This window comes from Trichosurus vulpecula, chromosome 5 (genome assembly GCF_011100635.1).
Source record: "Trichosurus vulpecula isolate mTriVul1 chromosome 5, mTriVul1.pri, whole genome shotgun sequence".
Lineage (NCBI taxonomy): Eukaryota > Metazoa > Chordata > Mammalia > Diprotodontia > Phalangeridae > Trichosurus > Trichosurus vulpecula.
In genome coordinates, this window is record NC_050577.1 from 208,476,148 (window position 1) to 208,497,814 (window position 21,667).

Consider the following 21,667-nt stretch of genomic DNA (forward strand, 5'->3'; position numbering starts at 1 on the left):
GGGTATGAGGTGAAACTTCAGAGCTGTTTTGAATTGCTTTTTTTTATTAGTGATTTGGAGCATTCTTTCATGTGGTTGTGAATACTTAATAGTTCTTCTTTTGCTAATTCTTTGTTCATAACTTTCGAATATTTATTTATTGGAAAATGGCTGTTAGTTTTACATATATTTATTGTTTACATATCTTGGATACCAAACCCTTAGCAAAAAAAATTGATGCAAAGATTTTCTTTTCCCCATTTGGCCAGTTTGCTTCTAAGTACTTTAATTTTGTCTGTGCAGAAATGTTTGTTTCATTTAATTAAAGTCATCTGTTATCTTTTGTAATTTGTCTTACTCTTGTTTCATTAGGAATAGAACTTCCACCCATACCTGTGAGAGGTTTTGCTTCTTTAATAATTTTTTATAGTATGATCTTTTAATTTATGGAATAAAACAATTATAATTTTTTAAAAAGTTAATTGCACATAAAACTGCAAATCTATTATGTATAACTTGCTATTCCTTTTAAGTATATAATAAAGTTGTCATGTAAATTTCTTTTTTTTCTGCTGCCACCTCCCCCCCAGTTTTCATTAGACACAAATATGTATATATATGTAAAATCATTCTATACATACTTCTACTTATCAGTTCTTTCTCTGGATGCAGATAATGTTTTCATATGTCCTGTAATTTGGGTATTTATAAGTCAAAATGACTTAGTAGCTCAGTTATTCTTAAAAAAATTTTCTGTTACTGTATACAGTATTTTCTTTGTTCTGTTCATTTCGCTCTTCGTTATCTCCTGCACGTCTATCCACATTTTTCTAAGGTCATTGAGCTCATCATTTCTTATAGCACAGTAGTATTCCATCACAATCGAATGCCACAACTTCTTCAACCATTTCCCAATTGATAGGCATCCCTGCAATCCTAAGAGAACTGCTATAAATATTTTAGAACATAGTATGATCTTTTAATATTAAGGTTGTATATTCATTTAGAATACATTGTGGAATATAATATGTTGATCTAATGCTAATTTTGGCCAGGCTTTCTAGTCTTGCCAGCAGTTTTTAACAAATAAGTTTTTTTGTAGCTAATTTGTTTTCCAATTTATGAAGCACTAAATTATTGAGTTCCATTATTTCTGATTTTTCTTTGTCCCCTCTATTTCATTGATCTATCTATTTTTTAATCAATACCAGATGGTTTTGATGACTGCTGCTATATATAGTTTCAGGTTTGGAAGTGCTATTCAACTTTGGTCCCTATTTTCACAATTTCCCTTGATGTTTTAGATTTTTTGTTTTTCCGAGTTAATTTTGTTATTATTTTACCAAGTTCTATAAAATGTACTCTTGGTAATTTGGTTGGTCTAGCCTTAAAATTGTAAATTATAGAGATATTTTTTCTCCTCTTTACCCATCTTTATGCCTGTAATTTCTTTTTTTTTGTCTTATTGCTGTTGCTAGCATTCCCAGTACTATATTAAATAATGCTAGGGAGAGTGAACATTGACATCCTTGATTTACTCTCATATTTATTGGAAAAATGTTCTAGTGAATTCCCATTGCATATGATGCTTACCTTTGGTTTTAAATAGATGCTTTTTATCTTAAAAAAATCCTTCGGTGCCTATATTTTATAGGTTTTTAGCTTAAAAGAGTGCTGCCCTTTGTCAAAAAGCTTTTTCTTCATCTGTTGAGATGATCATATGGTTTTAAATGTCTTAGTTTTTAATATAATTAATTTTGTTGATTGTTTTTCTAATGTTGAACCATCCTTAAACCCTTAATGTAAACCCATCTTGATCATAATAAATGATTTCTTGGATAAATCACTGTAGTCTGTTTGACAGAATTTTGTTTAAAATTTTCCAGTAGTTTTTCTTCTGTGTTTAACTGATTTATGTATTACGACAATATTTGTCTCATAAAAAGGTTTTTGGTAGGGTGCTTTTCTTTTTCAGTTTTTGAGAATAATTTGCAAAGTATTGCTACTAATTATTGTTTAAAAGTTTGATAGAATTTCCCTGTGAATCCATCTGGACCCATAGATTTTTTTTTTCTTTCCAGCTTTTCCTTACAGCTAGATCTTTTTCCCTCTCTCATCTGGCATTCTTGTAATTTGAATATGTTATATTAGCTATCCTCAAAATGCAAAAAATTGGTTTTTAAACATTTTATTACATTCTTTATTAGGTAGTATTTATTTTGGCAAACAGTCCAGGTAGACAAGAGATAAATGCTTTAATTAATTTATTAGTTAATCAGTTAAGCAATAAATGCTTAATTTTATCATTGCATATGAGACCTATACCATATATGGAATGTTCCACTTAAATTTTTTAGGTGTAGCATTTTAATATATGATTAATCTGTTCCTTATTAAAATAGTTATTGACCAGATCCCAAGTTAAGTGAATACAATACTGTACTTAGTGGAAGTAGGACAAGCGGGTAGAATTTGTAAGGAAAAATACAGGTTTGGGCTCAAAATAAGAGAACTTAATAAAAATATAGAGCTGTCTTGATAATGGACTACACTTTGTATAGAAAGGGAGTACTCTATCTCTGGACGGTATTTAAGTGACTGCTATACATTAAAGTCAGTGATATTGTTAAAGGTATTGTTATACTGGATGGGAAATTAGATTAGATGACCACTAAGGTTCTTTCCTACATTAACATTCCATGATTTGACTAATGTAAAGCATGACTTTAAATACAAGGTCATTGTTCTAATTATCCTTAAATTTTGTAGTATTTAAAAGGGGAGAAGTTAATAATTGCTCCGATGTAATCTAGAGATTTCCATTTAGTTTCTTCTTGGCAGGTAACCAGTTACTCTTAGCACTACTGTGAAGCGTTTAAAAAAGAAAAAAAGGATGTGTTTTATTTTGACTGGGGTGCAAAAAACTCCAACAAGTCCCCTTAGAAAATAGATCCTTAAAGGCATTGAAGCAAAACTATTAGTACCTCTGATTAATGGTATGCTTTTACTTTTGTAGTTTAACAGTTAGCAATAAAGAAGGATATTTGTGCAGTTTTAACAGGGACATAAGGAAAAAAATCTTGGAACATTTTTACTTCAGGAAAGGGGGGAAAATTCCTATTGATTGAACATACATAATTTTTTTAGGGCTGTCATTCATTTTTTTTTTTCATGAGCAGAAATGTCAGTTAAAGTGTGGTATATGAGGAGAGCGATTCATTTTCATGTGGTTGTTTTTTTTTTTTTTTGGTATATATTTTAGGCAATTATAAAATGTTTAGAAGATCAAGGGTTTCTCATTTTGCTTACATCATCTGCCTTACTGTGGGACACAGGTAAGGAGGAACCATTTTGAAAGAAATATTTTTAATTTGTTTTCATAGTATGCCACAGCATTTAACATTTTTATGTCTTTAATCTTTTACAGATTTTGGTGATGAACATATGAACCTATATGCCTTGTTTTTATTCCCGTCATCATTGTCAACAGGTATAGAAAATTAAGGGATATGCTTAGGATTCACTACAGGGATGAAATAGAATATTTCATTATTTTCATTTAGTCTAAAAGAAATAAGCTTTTTTCTTAAAACAAAAAGTATTAGTATGCCTCCTTATCTAATTTGATATAAGTATATATATATAATATATATGTATGCTATTTATATATAATTTGAACATGGCATTATCCTGTGCATCAACACGTAATGAGACTTTTTTCCATGTTCTTGATGACAGACCATCTTAATATTCCTTTTTTGGCATAGATAGAAAAATTAAGGAATTTTTTTTCTTGAGTAACCACATCTCCCCAGTTAGTTCATTTGATAGATATTCATTAATCAGCCAATCAAGCATTTATTAAGTGCCTACTGTGTGTCAGCCCCTGTGTTAGACATTGGGGATATAAAATTAAAGTGAAATAGTAAGTCTTTGCATTTAAGGAAGGAAGAAACTTATGCTTCTGTAAATATGTACAAAACACATATATGTATATTCGAAGTATAGTATATACAGAGTAAATACCAGCTTGGGGAGGAGGGCATTAGCAAGCAGAGGGCATCAGTAGCAGCTTCATATAGAAGGTAGTTGAGTTTTGAAGGAAACAAAGAGTTCCAAGAAGTAAGATGAGAAGTGAGTGTGCTCCAGGCATGATGAACAACCAATGCAAAGGTGGAAACCATTTTTCTTAGTTTTCTCATTTAGTTCTGCATAAACACCAGTAACATCAAAAATACCATAACATTATGATACAAACAGATTTTCACAATTATGTCACTTCTATTTCAGGCATATATTAATTGCTTAGAAAATACCTTATAAAGTATCATTGTTAGCTACTGTCAGTGTAGCATTGTTCTTTCTCTTGGTTCTATGCAGTTAATTTTCAAAAGAGACTGTGGAGGGAGTTCGAAGGGGAAAGAAACTAGAAAGGAAATAATTTTTAAATAACTGACTACATTTTTCTTCTTATGCATCTGATTTATCCTATTTTACACAGCATACTTAATGTCACTTAAGGAAACTATAATTCTGTCTTAAGGAATTTTTTATATTTACTTGGTGTTTTCCAAGTGGATGTGTAACTTTCATTTCTTTTGAATAGATTTGTGTGTTATTGAATTTGATAGGCCTGAACCTCCTTGGGGTTTTATCAGTTGATAGCAATATTGATAGCAATTCACTATTATTGGGAGTTCTAAATATGGTATTCCTAGGAGCTGATTATCTAGTTCACAATTTGTCTGTCTTACAGGCTGTAGAACTTGAAGGGACCATCAATACTTCTCATTCTTCTTAGTGTTCTTGTTTACCTTTAGGCGGTTTCCCTTTAAATTAATACTACTTTCAAGTAGAGTAGGATGAGGTGACAACAAAATGATCTTTTTGGATCCTTTTTGCCTCTCTTATATTTTTAAGTGATTATTGTTTAGAGCAGACGTTTCCAAACTTATTTGACCTACTACCCCCTTTAAAAAAATTACTTAGCACCCTCCTGGAAATCTACTTTTTTTTTTTTTTTTTTTTTTTTGCTTTTTGGCAGGGCAATTGGGGTTAAGTGACTTGCCCAAGGTCACACAGCTAGTACATGTGTCAAGTGTCTGAGGCTGGATTTGAACTCAGGTCCTCCTGACTCCAGGGCTGGTGCTCTACTCACTGCGCCACCTAGCTGCCCCTGAAATCTACTTTTTTTAATAGCAGTTTTTAAAAAAAATTTGCATCATTTCAAAAAAATACAATTTTTAAAATGACGCAACTTAAATTTAATAACTTATTGTAAATTTGTAGTTTTTTCCCTGTATTGAAATTTTGATGACTCAATATTGCATCATGTAGACATATAATATCATATTGTAAATGAGTCATTACACTCACATATTCCTGCTGATGCATTCTGGACCCCCCCCCCCCAACTTCCCAGCGCTCTCCTGCCAACACTTGCTTATTAAGACCTGTTGGCAGACCACTGAGCAGTTATAACTTGCATTTTGTGTGTTTATTTGGAAAATAATGTAATCGCTACAACTTTAACTTTGTTATACAGTAGATGAAACATGTATAAATGATTTTTCAAAATTTTCTTCTCTTTCCTTATATTTCCACCACCCCCTTCTTTTTATTCAACAGCCCTCAATTGCACCCAAAGCTCCTACTGCTTCCCCAGATCTGTCTAGTAACCCCCAGGAGCAGTATCACCCACTTTGGGAACCACTGCTAGGAGTTTTAATTAGCCCTTAGAGAGGCAGTGTGACATAGAGTGCTGATTGAGAATAGAAAGTTGAACTTAGAGACTGGAAGATCTTCGTTTAAGTTCCACTCCTGACACATACTAGCTTTGTAACTGAGCAAATAACCTTACCACTTGGTGTATCAACCTGAATTAATGAGAAAGCAGCCAATAGAGCAAAAATTATGATTTTTATTTGGGTCAGGGAGTTGAAACTGGGTTCTACTGAGCAGCAAATGGGCAGAGGGAGAGGGACTGCAGACACAACAAGGTTGGGATAGTCTGTAGTTTTGTAAGGTAAGTTGTTTTGCATGACTACTGAAAGTCTATAGAGAAAGACTGGGAAGAATTTAGAACATTTACAAAATAGAGGCTGGGAGTGATAATGTTAATGATAATGTTAGTGATAATGTTTCTGTCAGTCTCAGACAGTTAATGGGTCTGGGAATAGGGAAAAGGTCAGCTTTAGTCAGCTGCATTTGACTGTGTTATTGGCAACTATTTAAGACCATTAGTTGCAGATAAGATGCTGACCTTCATTGGTACAGAGACTTTACTCAACTGGGATTTCCATATACAAATGAAGTTACTGCTTCAGTTCCTATCCCTTTGCTAGTCCCTCTTACCCTATTTAATTGGGAGTTCACTGAAAGTTCGCTTTTACTTACTCATTTTCCTTTCTCTCTACCATTATTTAAATACCACCAATAGGTATAAATGTACATAATGTTATCACTGTTTAGATTATCATTTTGAATTTACTATAGTCATTTTTTTCACCACTTCAGAATATGTAAAATCTAAAGCATTGTTTTTGTACTATAGATTTAATATGCCTGTATATTATGTGTGTATATGTATATGTATTTTTTATATATTATATATGTATTTTAGGTAGGAAAGAATCAAAATGTGAAGATGACATTTCTGTGAGAGTTGTACCTATTTTGCCTACCCTTCATTGTGCTCTACTGGAAGCAAAGAAATTTTTGTCGGAGGAAGAAGTCCATCCAAATGTGTTAGTGAAGCATCATTTCCAAGAATTTGCCAAACTGAACAAAAATTCATCATTGTCTTCCCAAAATTCATTTGAAGAACCAGAGCTTTTTCCATTTGACACACTGTCTAGTGAATTTAAGTCAGGTCATCGTTCTGAAAAATGTACTCAGAAGACTTTAACTCGTCTGAAGTCTTACTTTTCAGATCCTAGTGGTTATGCTTTGGAAATAAGCACAGCCTTGGATTTGCTAGCAGGGCATTCTCCATCACCTTTTTCTATTTCTCATGGAGTGTGTGATGTTGGCTTCTCTCTCTTTATGCCTCCGAATCCTGAATTTGCCAACTCAGAGGCTCAAATGAAAAATGAAACTGAAAAACACAAAAACTCTGAGGGGACAGGTAAGGCTAATGAGAGTACTCTACAGTTGTGTCCAGCATCAAATCTTAGAATCCAGCCGAAGAGAAAAGCAAGTATGTCAGTTGTGATGCAGAATAAAAAGGTGAACTTATGCCGACCTTTCTCCAAAAAGACAGGACCTGTAACAACCATTGAAACCACAGTTAAGCTAGCAAAAGGTCAATTTCCTCAGAAAAGGAAAAGAGGTAAGTTCCATTTTGATATAATTTTAAAATATCAGTGAATATCAATAGATATTTAACTGACCTGAGCAATTTTACCTATCAAGAGTACAGTTGAGAATAAGTTAAGTCAGGAAGCATTTATTAAGCATCTGCTACGTACCTGATACCTGTTAAGCCCTGGGGAAACAAAAAATGGCCCAAAAAACCAATCCTTACTTTAAAGAAGTTCATAGTCTAATGAAAGAGACAACATACAAACAACTATGTATAAAAAGATATATATGGGATAAATTGGGATAATCTCAAAATTTAGAAGGCACTAAGATTGAGTATTGGAAAAGGCTTCTTGTCAAAGGTAACTTTAGCTAAGATTTGAAGGAAGTCAGGGCAGCCAGGAGATAGAAATGTTGAGGGGATGAGAGAGAGCCAGCAAATATGCCAAAGTTGGGAGATGTTGTATTCAAGGTACAAAAGGAACAGGAATCCCTGAATTCCAGATTATGTGGAAGGCAATAAGAATGTAAACCAAAGGGATGCTAAATCATTAATACACCCCAGTTATAACCATGCTTTTGAATATAAGAGGTATAAAGTTGAGGGCACAGGATTTTTGTTTTCAAAGATGTGTCTCAAAAAGTCCGTTGATGTTGAAGATTCATTAATTTTAGCATATTTATGCACATATACAGACACACCCAGATTCTCATTTGGTGAGAATACACACACACACACACACACACACACACACACACACACACACAGAATTGTAGGAACAGACTCAGGTAACCCCTTGGAGAAATATGGGACTTGCAGCATACCCAACCACTTCTTGTATTATAGAATTCTCAAGAACTTCGTTTCAGTGAATTCTTTTGTAGTTAAAAACTTTTTGTCATGCTGATGTCACTTCTCACTGATGCTGTGAGTTGTTCTCAAATATACCTCCATGGTTCTTAAGCCTAAGTTATTATCAGAATGTCAGTTGTTTTCCTTGCTGCCTTCTAAGTTGAGCCTGGCACATAGTAGGTGCTTATAAATGCCTTCTTTTCTTCCTTCCTTAATTTCTAGATGAATTTCAACATTTTGTTGTTGTTGGTCAGTTTCAGTCATGTCCAACTCTTCATAACCTCATTTTTTGGATTTTCTTTGCAAAAGTTCAGAAGTAGTTTGCCATTTCCTTCTCCAGCTAATTTTACAGATGAGGAAACTGAGACAAATAGGGTTAAGTGACTTGCCCAGGTTGGATTTGAACTCGGGAAGATGAGTCTTCCTACCTTCACGCCGCGCTCTCTATCCACCTAGCTGCCCTGCGAATTTCAACATACATTTGTTTTAAATGTACTGTTCTTTCCTTCAGGGATCTGTGCCAGACTAATGTTTCTCAGACTGTTGTTAATTTGGAAGGCTACACTGAATTGTTGTGCCTTGCCATTTTTATAGTTGTACTTTATGTAATTTCATTAGGAATTTTAAGTTTTTAAGTTGCTTTGTAATCTCAAAATTTTAAGTTTTGCTCATTGTTATTGAGATTATTTTTAAAAAGAAAACCAATAGCTATTTAAGTAAGTTTTTTGTCATTTAAAAAGTGATAAAACCATTCTGATGTTGATTTCAATCTGAACCCTCCTTTCGGAAAAAAAAATGTCCTTTCTTTTTAAGGTGCTGAAGTGTTGACAGCACAGTTTATACAAACAACAAAATTGGATCAGAAAAGCCAAGAGACTTCTATTTCTGAAAGTGTGCCAGTGGTAACTAATGCTAAAAAGGTAAAGAAACCAGAAACATCTCCAATCAAGACTGTGCCAAGGGTTAACCAAGCCATGAAAAAACCTCCACAGAAACAGAGAGTAAATATAGTAAAAAGCAACCAAAATCCAAGAATTAGAAAACAACTACAACCTGGTAAGACAAGATTCATATCCACATGAATTACAATTCCATAGTTACAGACTAAATAAATATTGCAAGGTAGCAAGTGGAATTAATGAATTTTAGAGATACTTTTTAATAATATCTGATACTTGTACAGCCCTTAAAAGTTTGCAGTGCATTTTTTATATATTATCTAATTTGATTTTCACAGGAACTCTATGACCTTGGTACTATTATCATCCCCATTTGATAGATGAGGAAATTGAGTTGGAGAGAGGTTACACGACTCCTTCATCTACTACTGTTGCTCCTCCCTTGCTCAAAAAATGTGTTTGTTTCTCAGAGCTCTGATTTAAGCTCTCTTCTCTCAGTGATCTCATTTGTTACCATCACTGGTAATCTTATCACCTCTATACAGCTTATGCCTAAATCCACATATATGACCCAGATCTCTTACCTGAACTCCACGATAGGCGTAGGGAACAGTGAAAGCAGAGTCAAGGGAGTGGGAAAGCATAGGATATTAAGCAAGTAGTCCAAGCATGGCTAGAATAGAATATATTGAAAGGAATGGTAAGACTTGGAAAAATTGTCAACACTATATTATGGAGGGATTCAATGACAGAGAAAGAATTCTGGGCTTAAGTCATTAGATAGTGGGCTTTTGAGCAGGCGGATCTATAAAACAGCTGTACGTAAGATTAGGATCTGTGATTTCACTGATGTCGGAAATTTCCTTGTAGAGTACTTCCTCCACCAGGGCAGGTCAGCATATTCATTACAAGTCATAGTAGAGGAAGTTTCCTAGGGCAGTGAAAGCTTCAGTGACTTGCCTAGGGCCATATAGCCAGGTTTTCTTGACTTTGAGGCCAGCTTTCTAATCTATCATGCCACAGTGCTTCCATGTAGAAGGAAGACAGGTTTATTATTGTTACTCATCTCGTTCTTCTCTTCTTTCTCTGTGGTGTTCTGATAGAAGCAGTCATGGAACAAATGCTATCTTGGTATTATTCTTTTATACTTAATAGTATGTAGATTGTTGCACAGTTAGATAAAATAATTGCTTTTTTAAATTGAATAAAGGTACTGGGATGTAAACTTATCTTTTGTACGTTCATTAAAAGCATCTTGGGGACGAATCTAGTTACTATCATAACAATAGTTGATGCATATATTAGAGTTTGCAAAGCACATTATTTTACATAAGCCTCACAGCATCTCACAACAATGCTATGAGGTAAACAGCACAAACATTGACCCCATTTTACAGAAAGAAATTAAGTGATTTACTTATATTCACACAGCTCATGTCAGAGGTGAAATTCAGACTCAAGCCTTCTTTACTTCAAATCCAGTATCTGTACACTACATAATTATGTCACTAGTTTATAGTGAAAGGGATTGGAAGTTGAAAGGTCTGATAGAAGGTTACTGTATACCCTAGGTGGTTGTGTTGACGACTGTACAAGGATGGCATAGTGGGAATAGAGAGGAAAGAATGGATTTAAAAGATATGGGAAGTAGAGGATTGGAGACATACTGGCTATGATAGGTCAGAATCGTGGTACCACTGATAGCAACAAGGGAAGTCAGAAGAAAGTACAGATTCTAAGGCAAAAATGAAAAGTATCATTTGGATATGTTGAGATTGAGATTTTAGTATGACACCTGACTAGAGACATGGATCATCAGGGCTGGAGCTCTGTATATGAGAATTTTTCAGTTCAAAGGCAATAGTTGAAATCCTAGGAATGAATGAAATTGCTAAAGAAGAGAGAGTATTGAAATACTGTTTTCTTCCTAATTTTTAATACTGTTGAACTGAGTTCAAGGAAGGTGATTAGATAAACAAGCTGATTGGATCCACTACAGAATTATGTTACCCAACCTCAACTGGGCCCTCAGCTTCAGGAAGGCAATTCTTTTACTACTCCCCTAATTGATTTTCTATCCTATTCTCCATAGCGGCCATTCTAAATCTTCTCTATTCTTAAACTTCTCATACCTTCTCTTCCTCTCTACCATCTCAGCTTAGGAGTTCATTCATACTTTACTAAGAAAATACAGGCCATTTGCCATGAGCTTCCTCTTCTCTACTTCTCTTCATTTTAAAACCCCTTTATAGATTACCCTCTCATCCTTTAGAGTTGGCATTTCTCCTTGCCAAGGCCAACTCCTGTGCTTATACCCTAAATCCCATCCGTCTCTTATCATCTCCAGCATATTGCCCTCACATACATCTCTTCTCTTCCTAATCTCTTCTTATCTACTAGTTCTTTCCATTTAGCCTACAAACATACTCCAGTCCCTCCCAACCTTAAAAAAACCTTACCTAAATACTACTATTTTCCCCAAGCTATTGTCCCATATCTCTCTCCTTTTTTTTATGCACATTGTATTAAAAACATTTTACTGTCACTTCTTGTGCTCTTTCACACTTTTAAGCCCCTCACAACCTAGCCTACAACTTCATCACTTAATAGAAATTTTCTCCAAAGTTATCAGTGATCTCTTTTATTAAAAATTTATTTATTTAATTATTTAATATTTTTAGTTTTCAGCATTGATTTTCACAAGAGTTTGAATTACAAATTTTCTCCCCATTTCTACCCTCCCCCCCCACTCCAAGATGGCATATATTCTGGTTGCCCCATTCCCCAGGCAGCCCTCCCTTCTGTCACCCTACTTCCCCCCCTCGCCCCCCATCCCCTTTGTCCTTACTTTCTTGTAGGGCAAGATAAATTTCTATGCTCCATTGCCTGTATATCTTATTTCCTAGTTGAATGCAAAAAACTTTTTTTTGAACATCTGTTTTTAAAACTTTGAGTTCCAAATTCTCTCCCCTCCTCCCTCCCCACCCACCTGCCCTAAGAAGGCAAGCAATTCAACATAGGCCACATGTGTATCATTATGTAAAACCTTTCCACAATACTCATGTTGTGAAAGACTGACTATATTTTGCTCCTTCCTATCCTTTCTCCCTTGACCCTGTCCCTTTCCGAAAGTGTTTGTTTTTGATTACCTCCTCCCACATCTGCCCTCCCTTCTGTCATCCTCCCTTTTTTATCTCCTTCCTCCTTCTTTCCTGTGGGGTAAGGTACCCAGTTGAGTGTGTATGTTATTCCCTCCTCAGGTCAAATCTGATGAGAGCAAGATTCATTCATTCCCCCTCACCTGCCCACTCTTCCCTTCCTACAGAACTACTTTTTCTTGCCACTTTTATGGGAGATAATTTACCCCATTCTATCTCTCCCTTTCTTCCTCTCTCACTATAATCCTCTTTCATCCCTTAATTTGATTTTATTTTTTTTAGATATCATCCTTTCTATTCAACTCACCCTGTGCCCTCTATGTATATATGTATATCCCCTTCAGCTACTCTAATACTGAGGTCTCATGAATCATACATATCATCTTTCCATGTAGGAATGTAAACAAAATAGTTCAACTTTAATAAGTCCCTTATGATTTCTCTTTCTTGTTTACCTTTTCATGCTTCTCTTGATTCTTGTGTTTAAAAGTCAGATTTTCTATTTAGCTCTGCTCTTTTCACTGAGAAAGCTTGAAAGTCCTCTATTTTATTGAAAATCCATATTTTGCCTTGGAGCATGATACTCAGTTTTGCTGGGTAGGTGATTCTTGGTTTTAATCCTAGCTCCATTGACCTCAGGAATATCATATTGCAAGCTCTTTGATCCCTTAATGAAGAAGCTGCTGGATCTTGTGTTATCCTGATTGTGTTTCCACAATACTCAAATTGTTTCTTTCTGGCTGCTTGCAGTATTTTCTCCTTGATATGGGAGCTCTGGAATTTGGCAACAATATTGCTAGGAGTTTTCTTTTTGGGATCTTTTTGAGGAGGCTGACTGTGGATTCTTTCAGTTTCTGTTTTACCCTCTCGCTCTGGAATATCAGGGCAGTTCTCCTTGATAATTTCTTGAAAGATGATATTTAGGCTGTTTTTTTGATCATGGCTTTCAGGTAGTTCAGTAATTTTTAAATTATCTCTCCTGGATCTATTTTCCAGGTCAGTGGTTTTTCCAATGAGATATTTTACATTGTCTTCCATTTTTCCATTCCTTTGGTTCTGTTTTATAATATCTTGATTTCTTATCAAGTCACTAGCTTCCACTTGCTCCAATCTAATTTTTAAGATAGTATTTTCTTCAGTGGTCTTTTGGACCTCCTTTTCCATCTGGCTAATTCTGTCTTTTAAGGCATTCATCTCCTCATTGGCTTTTTGGAACTCTTTTGCCATTTGGGTTAGTCTATTTTTTAAGGTGTTATTTTCTTCAGTATTTTTGAGTCTCCTTTAGCAAGTCATTGACTTGTTTTTCATGGTTTTCTCTCATTCTCATTTCTCTTCCCAATTTTTCCTCTACTTCTCTAACTTGCTTTTCCAAATCCTTTTTGAGCTCTTTCATGGCCTGAGACCAGTTCATGTTTTTCTTGGAGGCTTTTGATGTAGGCTCTTTGACTTTGTTGACTTCTTCTGGCTGTATGTTTTGGTCTTCTTTGTTGTCAAAGAAAGATTCCAAAGTGTGAGTCTGAATCTGAGTCCGTTTTCACTGTCTGGCCATGTTCCCAGACAACTTACTTGAGCCTTGAGTTTTTCATGGGGGTATGACTGCTTGTAGAGTATAGAGTACTTTGTTCCAAGCTTGAGGGGCTGTTCTGTTGTTTTCAGAGCTATTTCTGCACAGCAGGCTCTGCAACACCAGTGCTCCTCCTCTCCCAAGAACCACCAACTTGGACCACAACTCAGATCCAAGCAGGCTCTGCACTCCTGCTGTAATCTGCTGCTTAATTCCTCCCACCAGGGTGGCCTGGGACCAGAAGCAACTGCAGCTGTAGTTCTGTAGCTACGCCTCCTCTGCTGCCCCTGTGGGGGTGGCTGAACCGCAAACTCCTTTTACTCTGTCCCAGCAGCTTTTCCCAGTAACCTGCTCTGTTGTCTTTGGCGTTTGTGGTTTGAGAAGTCTGGTAACTGCCACAGCTCACTGATTCAGGGTGCTAGGGGCCTGTTCCTCCCGGCTCCTGGTCTGGTTGGTCCAGGCGCGGCCCATGCTAGACTCTGCTCTACTCCACTCCCAGTTCTGTGCGGTAGACCTTACCCTGTGGCCATCCAGGCTGTCCTGGGCTAGAGCCCTGCTTCCCTCTGCTATTTTGTGGGTTCTGCAGCTCTAGAATTTGTTCAAAGCCATTTTTTATAGGTGTTTGGAAGGACCTGTGGGAGAGCTTTAGGCAAGTCCCTGCTTTCCAGCTGCCATCTTGGCTCCACCCCTATCAGTGATCTCTTAATTGCCCATTCTGGGGTTTCTTCTCCTCTTTCTTGGCCTCTCTTTAGCATTTGACACTGCTGTTGACTCTTCTCAGTTTCATGATACTACTCTTTATTGATTCTTTGTGACTGTTCCTTCTCAGTCAGATTATCATCAAACCCCAAACTATGGGTGTTCCCTAAGACTCTGTCCTGGGCCCTGTTTTCTTTTTTCTATCTCATTTGATGACTTCATCAACTAACATGGTTTTTATTATTACCTGTATGCAGATGACTCTCAAATCTACATATCTAACCCCAGTCTCTCTCTAGAACTATACTGGCTCCTTTTTGGATGTTTCAAATTGTCTATCCCATAGACATCTCAAAATCTATGTATACTGAATGTAACTTAGCTTCTTTCTCTTCTCTGCCCCCAAATCCATTCTTCTTCTGAACTTCCCTACTTCTTTCAAGGATATCATTATCTTCCCAGTTTCCTGGGTCCATAACCTCTTATTGTGGAATCCTCATTTCCTTGAACACCATGTATCTAGCCAGTTGCCAAGTCTTTTGCCATTTCTACTTCTGCTATATCTCTCACATCCTTGTCCTCATTACTCACACAGTCATCACCTTAGTTCAGGCTCTCGTCGCCTCTTTTCTAGACAATTACACTTGTCTCCAAATTGTACTCCCTTTCCACTCTAATCTTAATCTTCTCAGCTGTCAAAGCTTTGATTTCCTTAAACAGAAGTCTGACCATGTCATTTGCCTATTTGGTAAACACCAATGTTCCCCTATTACTTCTAGGTTAAAATATAAACTTTGTGTTTTAATGCCCTTCATAACCCGAACACCCATTCTGATGCTTCACACTATTTCCTTTCTTGAACTCTGTAGTTTAGCCAAACCTGCCTTGTCGTTCCTCGCAGGTAGCACTCCCCATCTCTCATTTCCAAGGCTTTGCACTGGCCGTTCCCCAAGTCTTTAATGCACTCTCTCTTCAACTTTGTCTCAGAATTCCTCACTTCCTTCTGTACTTAATTCAGGCACCACCTTCTCATGACAACTTTCCTGAGTCCTCCGCCTAGTCATTCCCTTCCTTCCAAGCTCCTTTTTATTTATTTGGAGTATACATATACTCATGTACATATTTATGTGTATATGGATATATAGATATACTCACACTATATACATTGTATCCTCATTAGAATGTAATCTCCTTGTGATCAGTGACTGGCTCACTATTTTTCTTTGCATCCTCAGTGCTTACCATATAATAAAAGCTTAATAAATACTTGTAGATTAATCAATCAATTAATAAATCAATTATTCAATTAATAAAGATTTGAATGAATGGAGATACTTTAAGTAAATTAGTTTCACATACCTAGAAATTTGTTTAACAAATGAAATATTTAAAAATTTTATACAAATGTGTAATACTATTAATAGAGATTTTTCTTGGTAGATATATTTAGTAATTTTTCATTTATTCCAGTGAAATTCTCTAAAGTCCTATAGAAGTGTGGAATTTAACTATAATTTCTTAACAATTATGCCAGCACAGTACAAGCTCTGTAAGGTTTTACCCCACTGGGAAGGACTGGTGATGGATAATGTATAATGAAATAAAAGTAATTTTTCATAAGCAATTATATGACAGCACACTTAATTTCATTCACATCAAATACTGTCTCTTTTTTTTATGCTTTAGCCAAAAGAGAGATTCCTTCCCAGCCACCAATTAAAATTCTGTCAAATAACCAAGATGATGAACGTATTGAGAATACAATTCAACTTGGAAGCCCTGCTGTTGTTCAGTCAGATCTTCAAGAAAACTGCATTGGTCACTTTGACTCCCAAGCCCTAAATATGTTGGCTGATCTAGCTCTAAGCTCTGCTACCTCTACCACCTCATCATCTGTTCACAGAGATCTGTCTTCCTCCTCTGACTTGACGCAAAACAATATTTTGTTCTGTAAAGAAAATCCTTTGCAAGGTACTTACGATCATGAATATCACCGGCTGGCTAAAAACCAAAGATGTGCATTGTATTCTCTTGAACTATCCAAGCCATCTTATGAACAAACTGATTCAAGGACAAATTTACCTGACAGCCAGAGTGAAAAAAGTTTGACTCAGTATAGTCAAATATCTGTGACCCAGGAAGCACTTCCTAAAGAGACTCTAGAATCTTCAGACGAAAGCAATAGCACTAGCTCTTTTATTGCCATAGAACATTCTTATGCCTTACTCTCTGCTGAACATTCAAAGAAACATCTGCAACAGCGTGGAACACAAGGTCCTACCTTTGCAAAGAATGGCACAAAAGGCCCTGAGGCAGGGACTCCAGTGGGCAAAGTGATGCCATTTCGGCATCAGCATAACACTCCACCTGTTCAAAAGCTTTTGCTGGATCCAATCATAAAACATAAGAGTCGATTGTTGCCTTCCAACTTAAAAGAAGATTTTTGTCATTCTCACACAGTATTTAGCTGTGATGACTCCTTAAAGGTTACTTGTAAGTGTGAAACAGAATATGTCTTCAGCTTAGATAGTAAATATACTAATAACCCACTGGAGAAAACTGTAATACGAGCTTTACATGGGTAAGTATGAATGAAACTTGATTTTGGTATAATGTTTCCATTAAAGTAAATTTCTACAAAGGAGTTTCTATTCCTTGGATTCCTGTTGAGGAAGGGGAAAACCATAGTTATAAGTACTGATGTGGTAGTGTCTTAACTAGACTTAACAAGACACATTTTAGACATGGGAATAGTAGTTCTTCTTCTACCCATGGCTTCCACTAGCTCTGAAGAAATCATTTAACAAATGAATCATTTAGGCATAATGAGGACTTTAATTATCTCCATTAGATTTTGAGGGCACCAGTGTTTTTCATTAAAATTCATTAAAATTTTAAAGGTCTTACATCAAAGAATAAGGCTTTTTAAATTGTGTTTTTAAACTATAATATTGGAAGAACACCCTCAATGTTTAAGTTAAGAATAATTTTCATCTCTCTTTTTTTAAATATAAAGCTAGATTTGGTAAAAGAATAATTTCATATACAAAGGTAATCTGCACATCTTACCTGTTCCAGAAGGACATATATAAACTGTGTCTTTAGTTCTTAGTATGAGTATTAAGAAGGACTTCATATTTGAGTTTGGATTTCGTGTTTTTCTGGGTTCTGGTTTTGTTAATCTCTTAATATCAGAAGTACAGCACCCCACGCCAAGTTTACGTTTTTTAGGGAGAGTTTGGAAGGTGAAGGGTTTGTCAAGGGGGATTCTTTTTTGCCATTCCTGTTTTTCCTTTTTCTTATGGGAAGAGACACACAAAAATGGATGTGGTACATTTGAATTGACAAAACAATGACTAGAATGGGGTGGAGGAGTTAGTTAGAGCTGGAAACATCTGTAACACATATCTAGCCCAACCCTGTCCTTTTACAGATGAGGAATTAAAGCTCATAGAAGTTAAACCAGTTGCCCATGGTTTTAAGTAGAAGTAGTTGAACTAGAATTTTAACTCAGTGAGGGCAGCTCTCCACACATGAAAGAGACTTACTGCAGGAAATCGGTATTTGTGTACAGTAGTAGCTCAAGTCCTTTAATATTAATAGTTTGTTAAGCCAACATCTCAGTTTTTCCCTTTAATTGCTGCTTCATACTTTGTATATTTTTAAATGGTTATATCTTCAATAATGAACACCTTCTGCTCGTTATAACGTTCACCAAAAGCTACTTTCAGTGGTTCAGTATGACTTTTTTTCCTCTTTGATCTCTTCAGACCCTGGAATACTGATGTACCAGATAATGTAGAAGAAGTGAAGCTTATTCTTCATATGTGGGTAGCCCTGTTTTACAGCAATCAAAACAAAGTCATACCCTCAGCTCGAAAAGTAGTAGAGCATAGCAATCCAGCGAAATACGTTTCTATAAATAGCACTTTGGATCCCTTGGATTTCAGCGATTCTCCATTGGAGTCCAGTTGGCCTTCAAGTAGTTCTACCGCTGGAGTATTATTGGCCTGTACCAACAACATCAAGCCATCCACAAGTGGCTTGGAAGACAGAGCTACTTTAGCAGGGGAGGCCCATCAGGATACCCCAGAATTCCAGAGCACTATCTGTTCTTCTAATAATGAGGTAGGACTGGAGAAAACAAATGATGTTCTTTTGGGGGTAGTTTTCATTATTTTGTTAAATAGAAATGACATTTACGGGGCAGCTAGGTGGCGCAGTGAGTAGAGCACTGGACTTGAAGTCAGGAGGACCTGAGTTCAAATCCAGCCTCAGACACTTGACATATGTACTAGCTGTGTGACCTTGGGCAAGTCACTTAACCCCAATTGCCCTGCCCCCCCCCCAAAAAAACACACACACAAAAAAAAAAAAAAAAAAAGAAATGACATTTAGTAGATAGCATTAGATTAGTTTGTAAGACCTGATACTCACACTTATATAACAAAGTGTAAGAGGAAAACAGTTTTTGTAAAGCTTTGGGTGTGAAGAATAGTTTTCTATAAAATTTATGAGGTACTATTGATGAATAGAAGAAAGAGCTAAGTCTTAACCTAACTATGTACTTGAGAAAAAATTGCTCGTTTGAGATAGGAAAGAAATAGTTGGAACGGAAAAAAAGATTCTTGAATTTTTAAGACCTAGTCAATAGGTCCACATGGAATAATTCTTCTGATATAGAAAATAATTCCCCTGCCTACCTGTTCTTTAGTACCAGGGATCCAGGGCCCTAAGTGGCATAAATATGAAAGTTGTAACAGTATTCTGAAAGTGACAAAGGTAGCTGCCTTTTTAAAATCCATAGCTCTAGCACCCTTTAGGATGTTGAGTGACGTGCATTAGAGCTCTTCTGTTACAGTCCTCCTAGGATGTGCATCTTAGAGGAACTAGGAATATAGATAAGTAAGCCCTCTTTATGTCTGCAGTTGGATTTCAGAGTATATCTTATAATGGACTGATTCAAAAACATTCTTCATTAAGGGGCATGTATCATTCATTAACCGTTGTCAGAAGAAATTTTTAACATGATGGTTGGCGGTCAGGAGGAGAATTGGAGAATAGAAAAAGTATGTGCTTATGAGGAAGTTGTTATTTTGTTTGGTGTAACACTATAGGGCAGTTAGGTGTCATGGTGGACAGAGTGCCATGCTTGGAGTTAGGAAGACTCATCTTCCTGCATTCAGATCTGGCCTGAAGACACTTATATGTCTGTGTGACCCTGGGCAAGTCACTTAACCCTGTTTGCCTCAATTTATCACCTGTAAAATGAGCTGGAGAAGGAAGTGGTAAATCCCTACATTATCTTTGCCAAGAAAACCCCAAGAGGGATCATGAGGAGTCAGACACAACTGCAACAACTGAGTGACATAGTGCTGACAGTATTCTTGAGTAATTAATTCTTCTGTCACTGTGCCTCATTCTGCAGATGTTTACAATGAGGTATGGAGAGACTCGACCAAGCAGAAGCCAGGCTTGATGAGGGTTTGGATTTCTAGTCATGTACTTAATTCACTAAAGTGCTTTAAAAATATTTAGCCATTTCAGAAGCTTTATAGTTAATCTGTTTTAAAAAATGAGGTGGTACAAGAGCATTGTCATAAAGCATGTGAGATGAGATGGAGCAGGGCAGTAACAAGTCAGAAAACGGAAGGAGAAGAGGAGATTAAACTGCCACAGGGACTTGTCCAGGAGCTGATCAAGCTACATCAAACTTATAAACTGGGGTGCCTCTTCAGGTAATATGAGATCCTAGTGGTGTCTTTGAGCTTCTTAGTTGTAGTAAAATTACTATATGTCTTGGGAGTGCCGAGGAGATCTCAGATTTTAATGTAAAATGGTAAAACAAACAAAAATCACTCCAACAATAATTACTTCTGTGTTTTGGATATGTTGAGTTTCAGATGTCTGCAGAACACTCAGTTTAAAATATCCAGTAGGCAGATGGTGATTGGGACTAAACCTCAGGGGAACGACTAGGGCTGATTATACAGCTCTTCTTCATGGAGATGATCATTAAACCCAAGAGAGTTGATGAGATCAGAAAGGACAAGAGTGTAGAGAGAAAAGACAGTGCCCTGTCAGTTGGGGAATGGCTTAACAAGCTGTGATGTGTGATTGTGAAGGAATATTATTGTGCCATAAGAAATGATGCAGTGATGGGTACAGAAAGACCTGGGAAGACTTATATGAACTGATGCAAAGGGAAGTGAGCAGAACTAGCAGAACAATAACAGCAATATTGTAATGATGATCAACTTTGAAATACTTGGCTACCCTTATTAATACAGTGATCCACAATAATTCTGAAGGACTCATGATAAAAAATGCTGTCCACCAGAGATCCAGAGAGAGAACTGATGAACTGTTAAGTGCAAACTGCAACACTTTTTCTTGCCTTTTTGGGGGGGTTGGGGTGGGGAACATGGCTAATATAGAAATACGTTTTGCATAACTTCATATGTATAATGATGCATTTCTTGCCTTCTGAATGGATGGCAAAGGGGCCAGAAAGAGAGGGAGAGAGTTTGGAACTCAAATTTTTTTTTTTTTGAGGTGGGAATGGAACTCAAATTTTAACAAAATGAATGTTTTTTTAAAAAAGACATAAGAGAGCCCCAGACAGAGTTTCTGGTTTGTGATATGTGTGATGAGCCATCAGAGGAGACTGAAAAGGCGTAGCTGGAGAGATTGGGGGACAACCATGAGAGAGTCACAAAAATCCCAAGAAAATGACCAATATAGCAAAGAGGTTGAGAAAGATAAAGACCGAGAAAAGAGAGATCTCCTCAGATTTGGCAATGGAAAGATCTTTGGTAATTTTGGAGGGAGTAGTTTCAGTTGAGTGACAAGGTTAAAAGCCAGATTTTCAAAGGGTTGAGTAAGTGATAAGGTCCAAGTTAAAGTACTGAGTGGATAGCTTTTTTCTAGGATGAGAATAAGGAGTAAATAGGGGGTGTGTGTGTGTGTGTGTGTGCGCGCGCGCGCGCACGTGGTGTGTGTGTAAGAGAGCTCAAGGGGATCTTAGGGTCTGGTGCAGATTTTTTAAGAGTGAGAGAGACTTTGCTATGTTTGAAGGTAGAAAGGAAGAAACCATTAGATTAGGAGAAGTTGAGGATTCGAAAAAGGGCAGTTGAGTGAACAGTTGGCTGAAGAAAATGGGAGGAGTTAGGATCAAGAGAACATGTAGAGGCATTGACCTTTGCAAAGAGAA

General features: G+C 36.4%; 1 protein-coding gene across 1 annotated transcript in view; it reads left to right on the plus strand.

Annotated features, from left to right (window-relative positions):
• TASOR2 (transcription activation suppressor family member 2) overlaps nucleotides 1–21,667 on the plus strand; it is a 104,604-nt gene that overhangs the window by 58,629 nt on the left and 24,308 nt on the right. Inside the window, 6 exon segments of the mRNA XM_036760699.1 lie at nucleotides 3,242–3,314; nucleotides 3,407–3,469; nucleotides 6,602–7,309; nucleotides 8,948–9,190; nucleotides 16,141–17,035; nucleotides 18,225–18,582. Of these exon segments, the coding sequence (XP_036616594.1) occupies nucleotides 3,242–3,314; nucleotides 3,407–3,469; nucleotides 6,602–7,309; nucleotides 8,948–9,190; nucleotides 16,141–17,035; nucleotides 18,225–18,582 (2,340 nt within the window).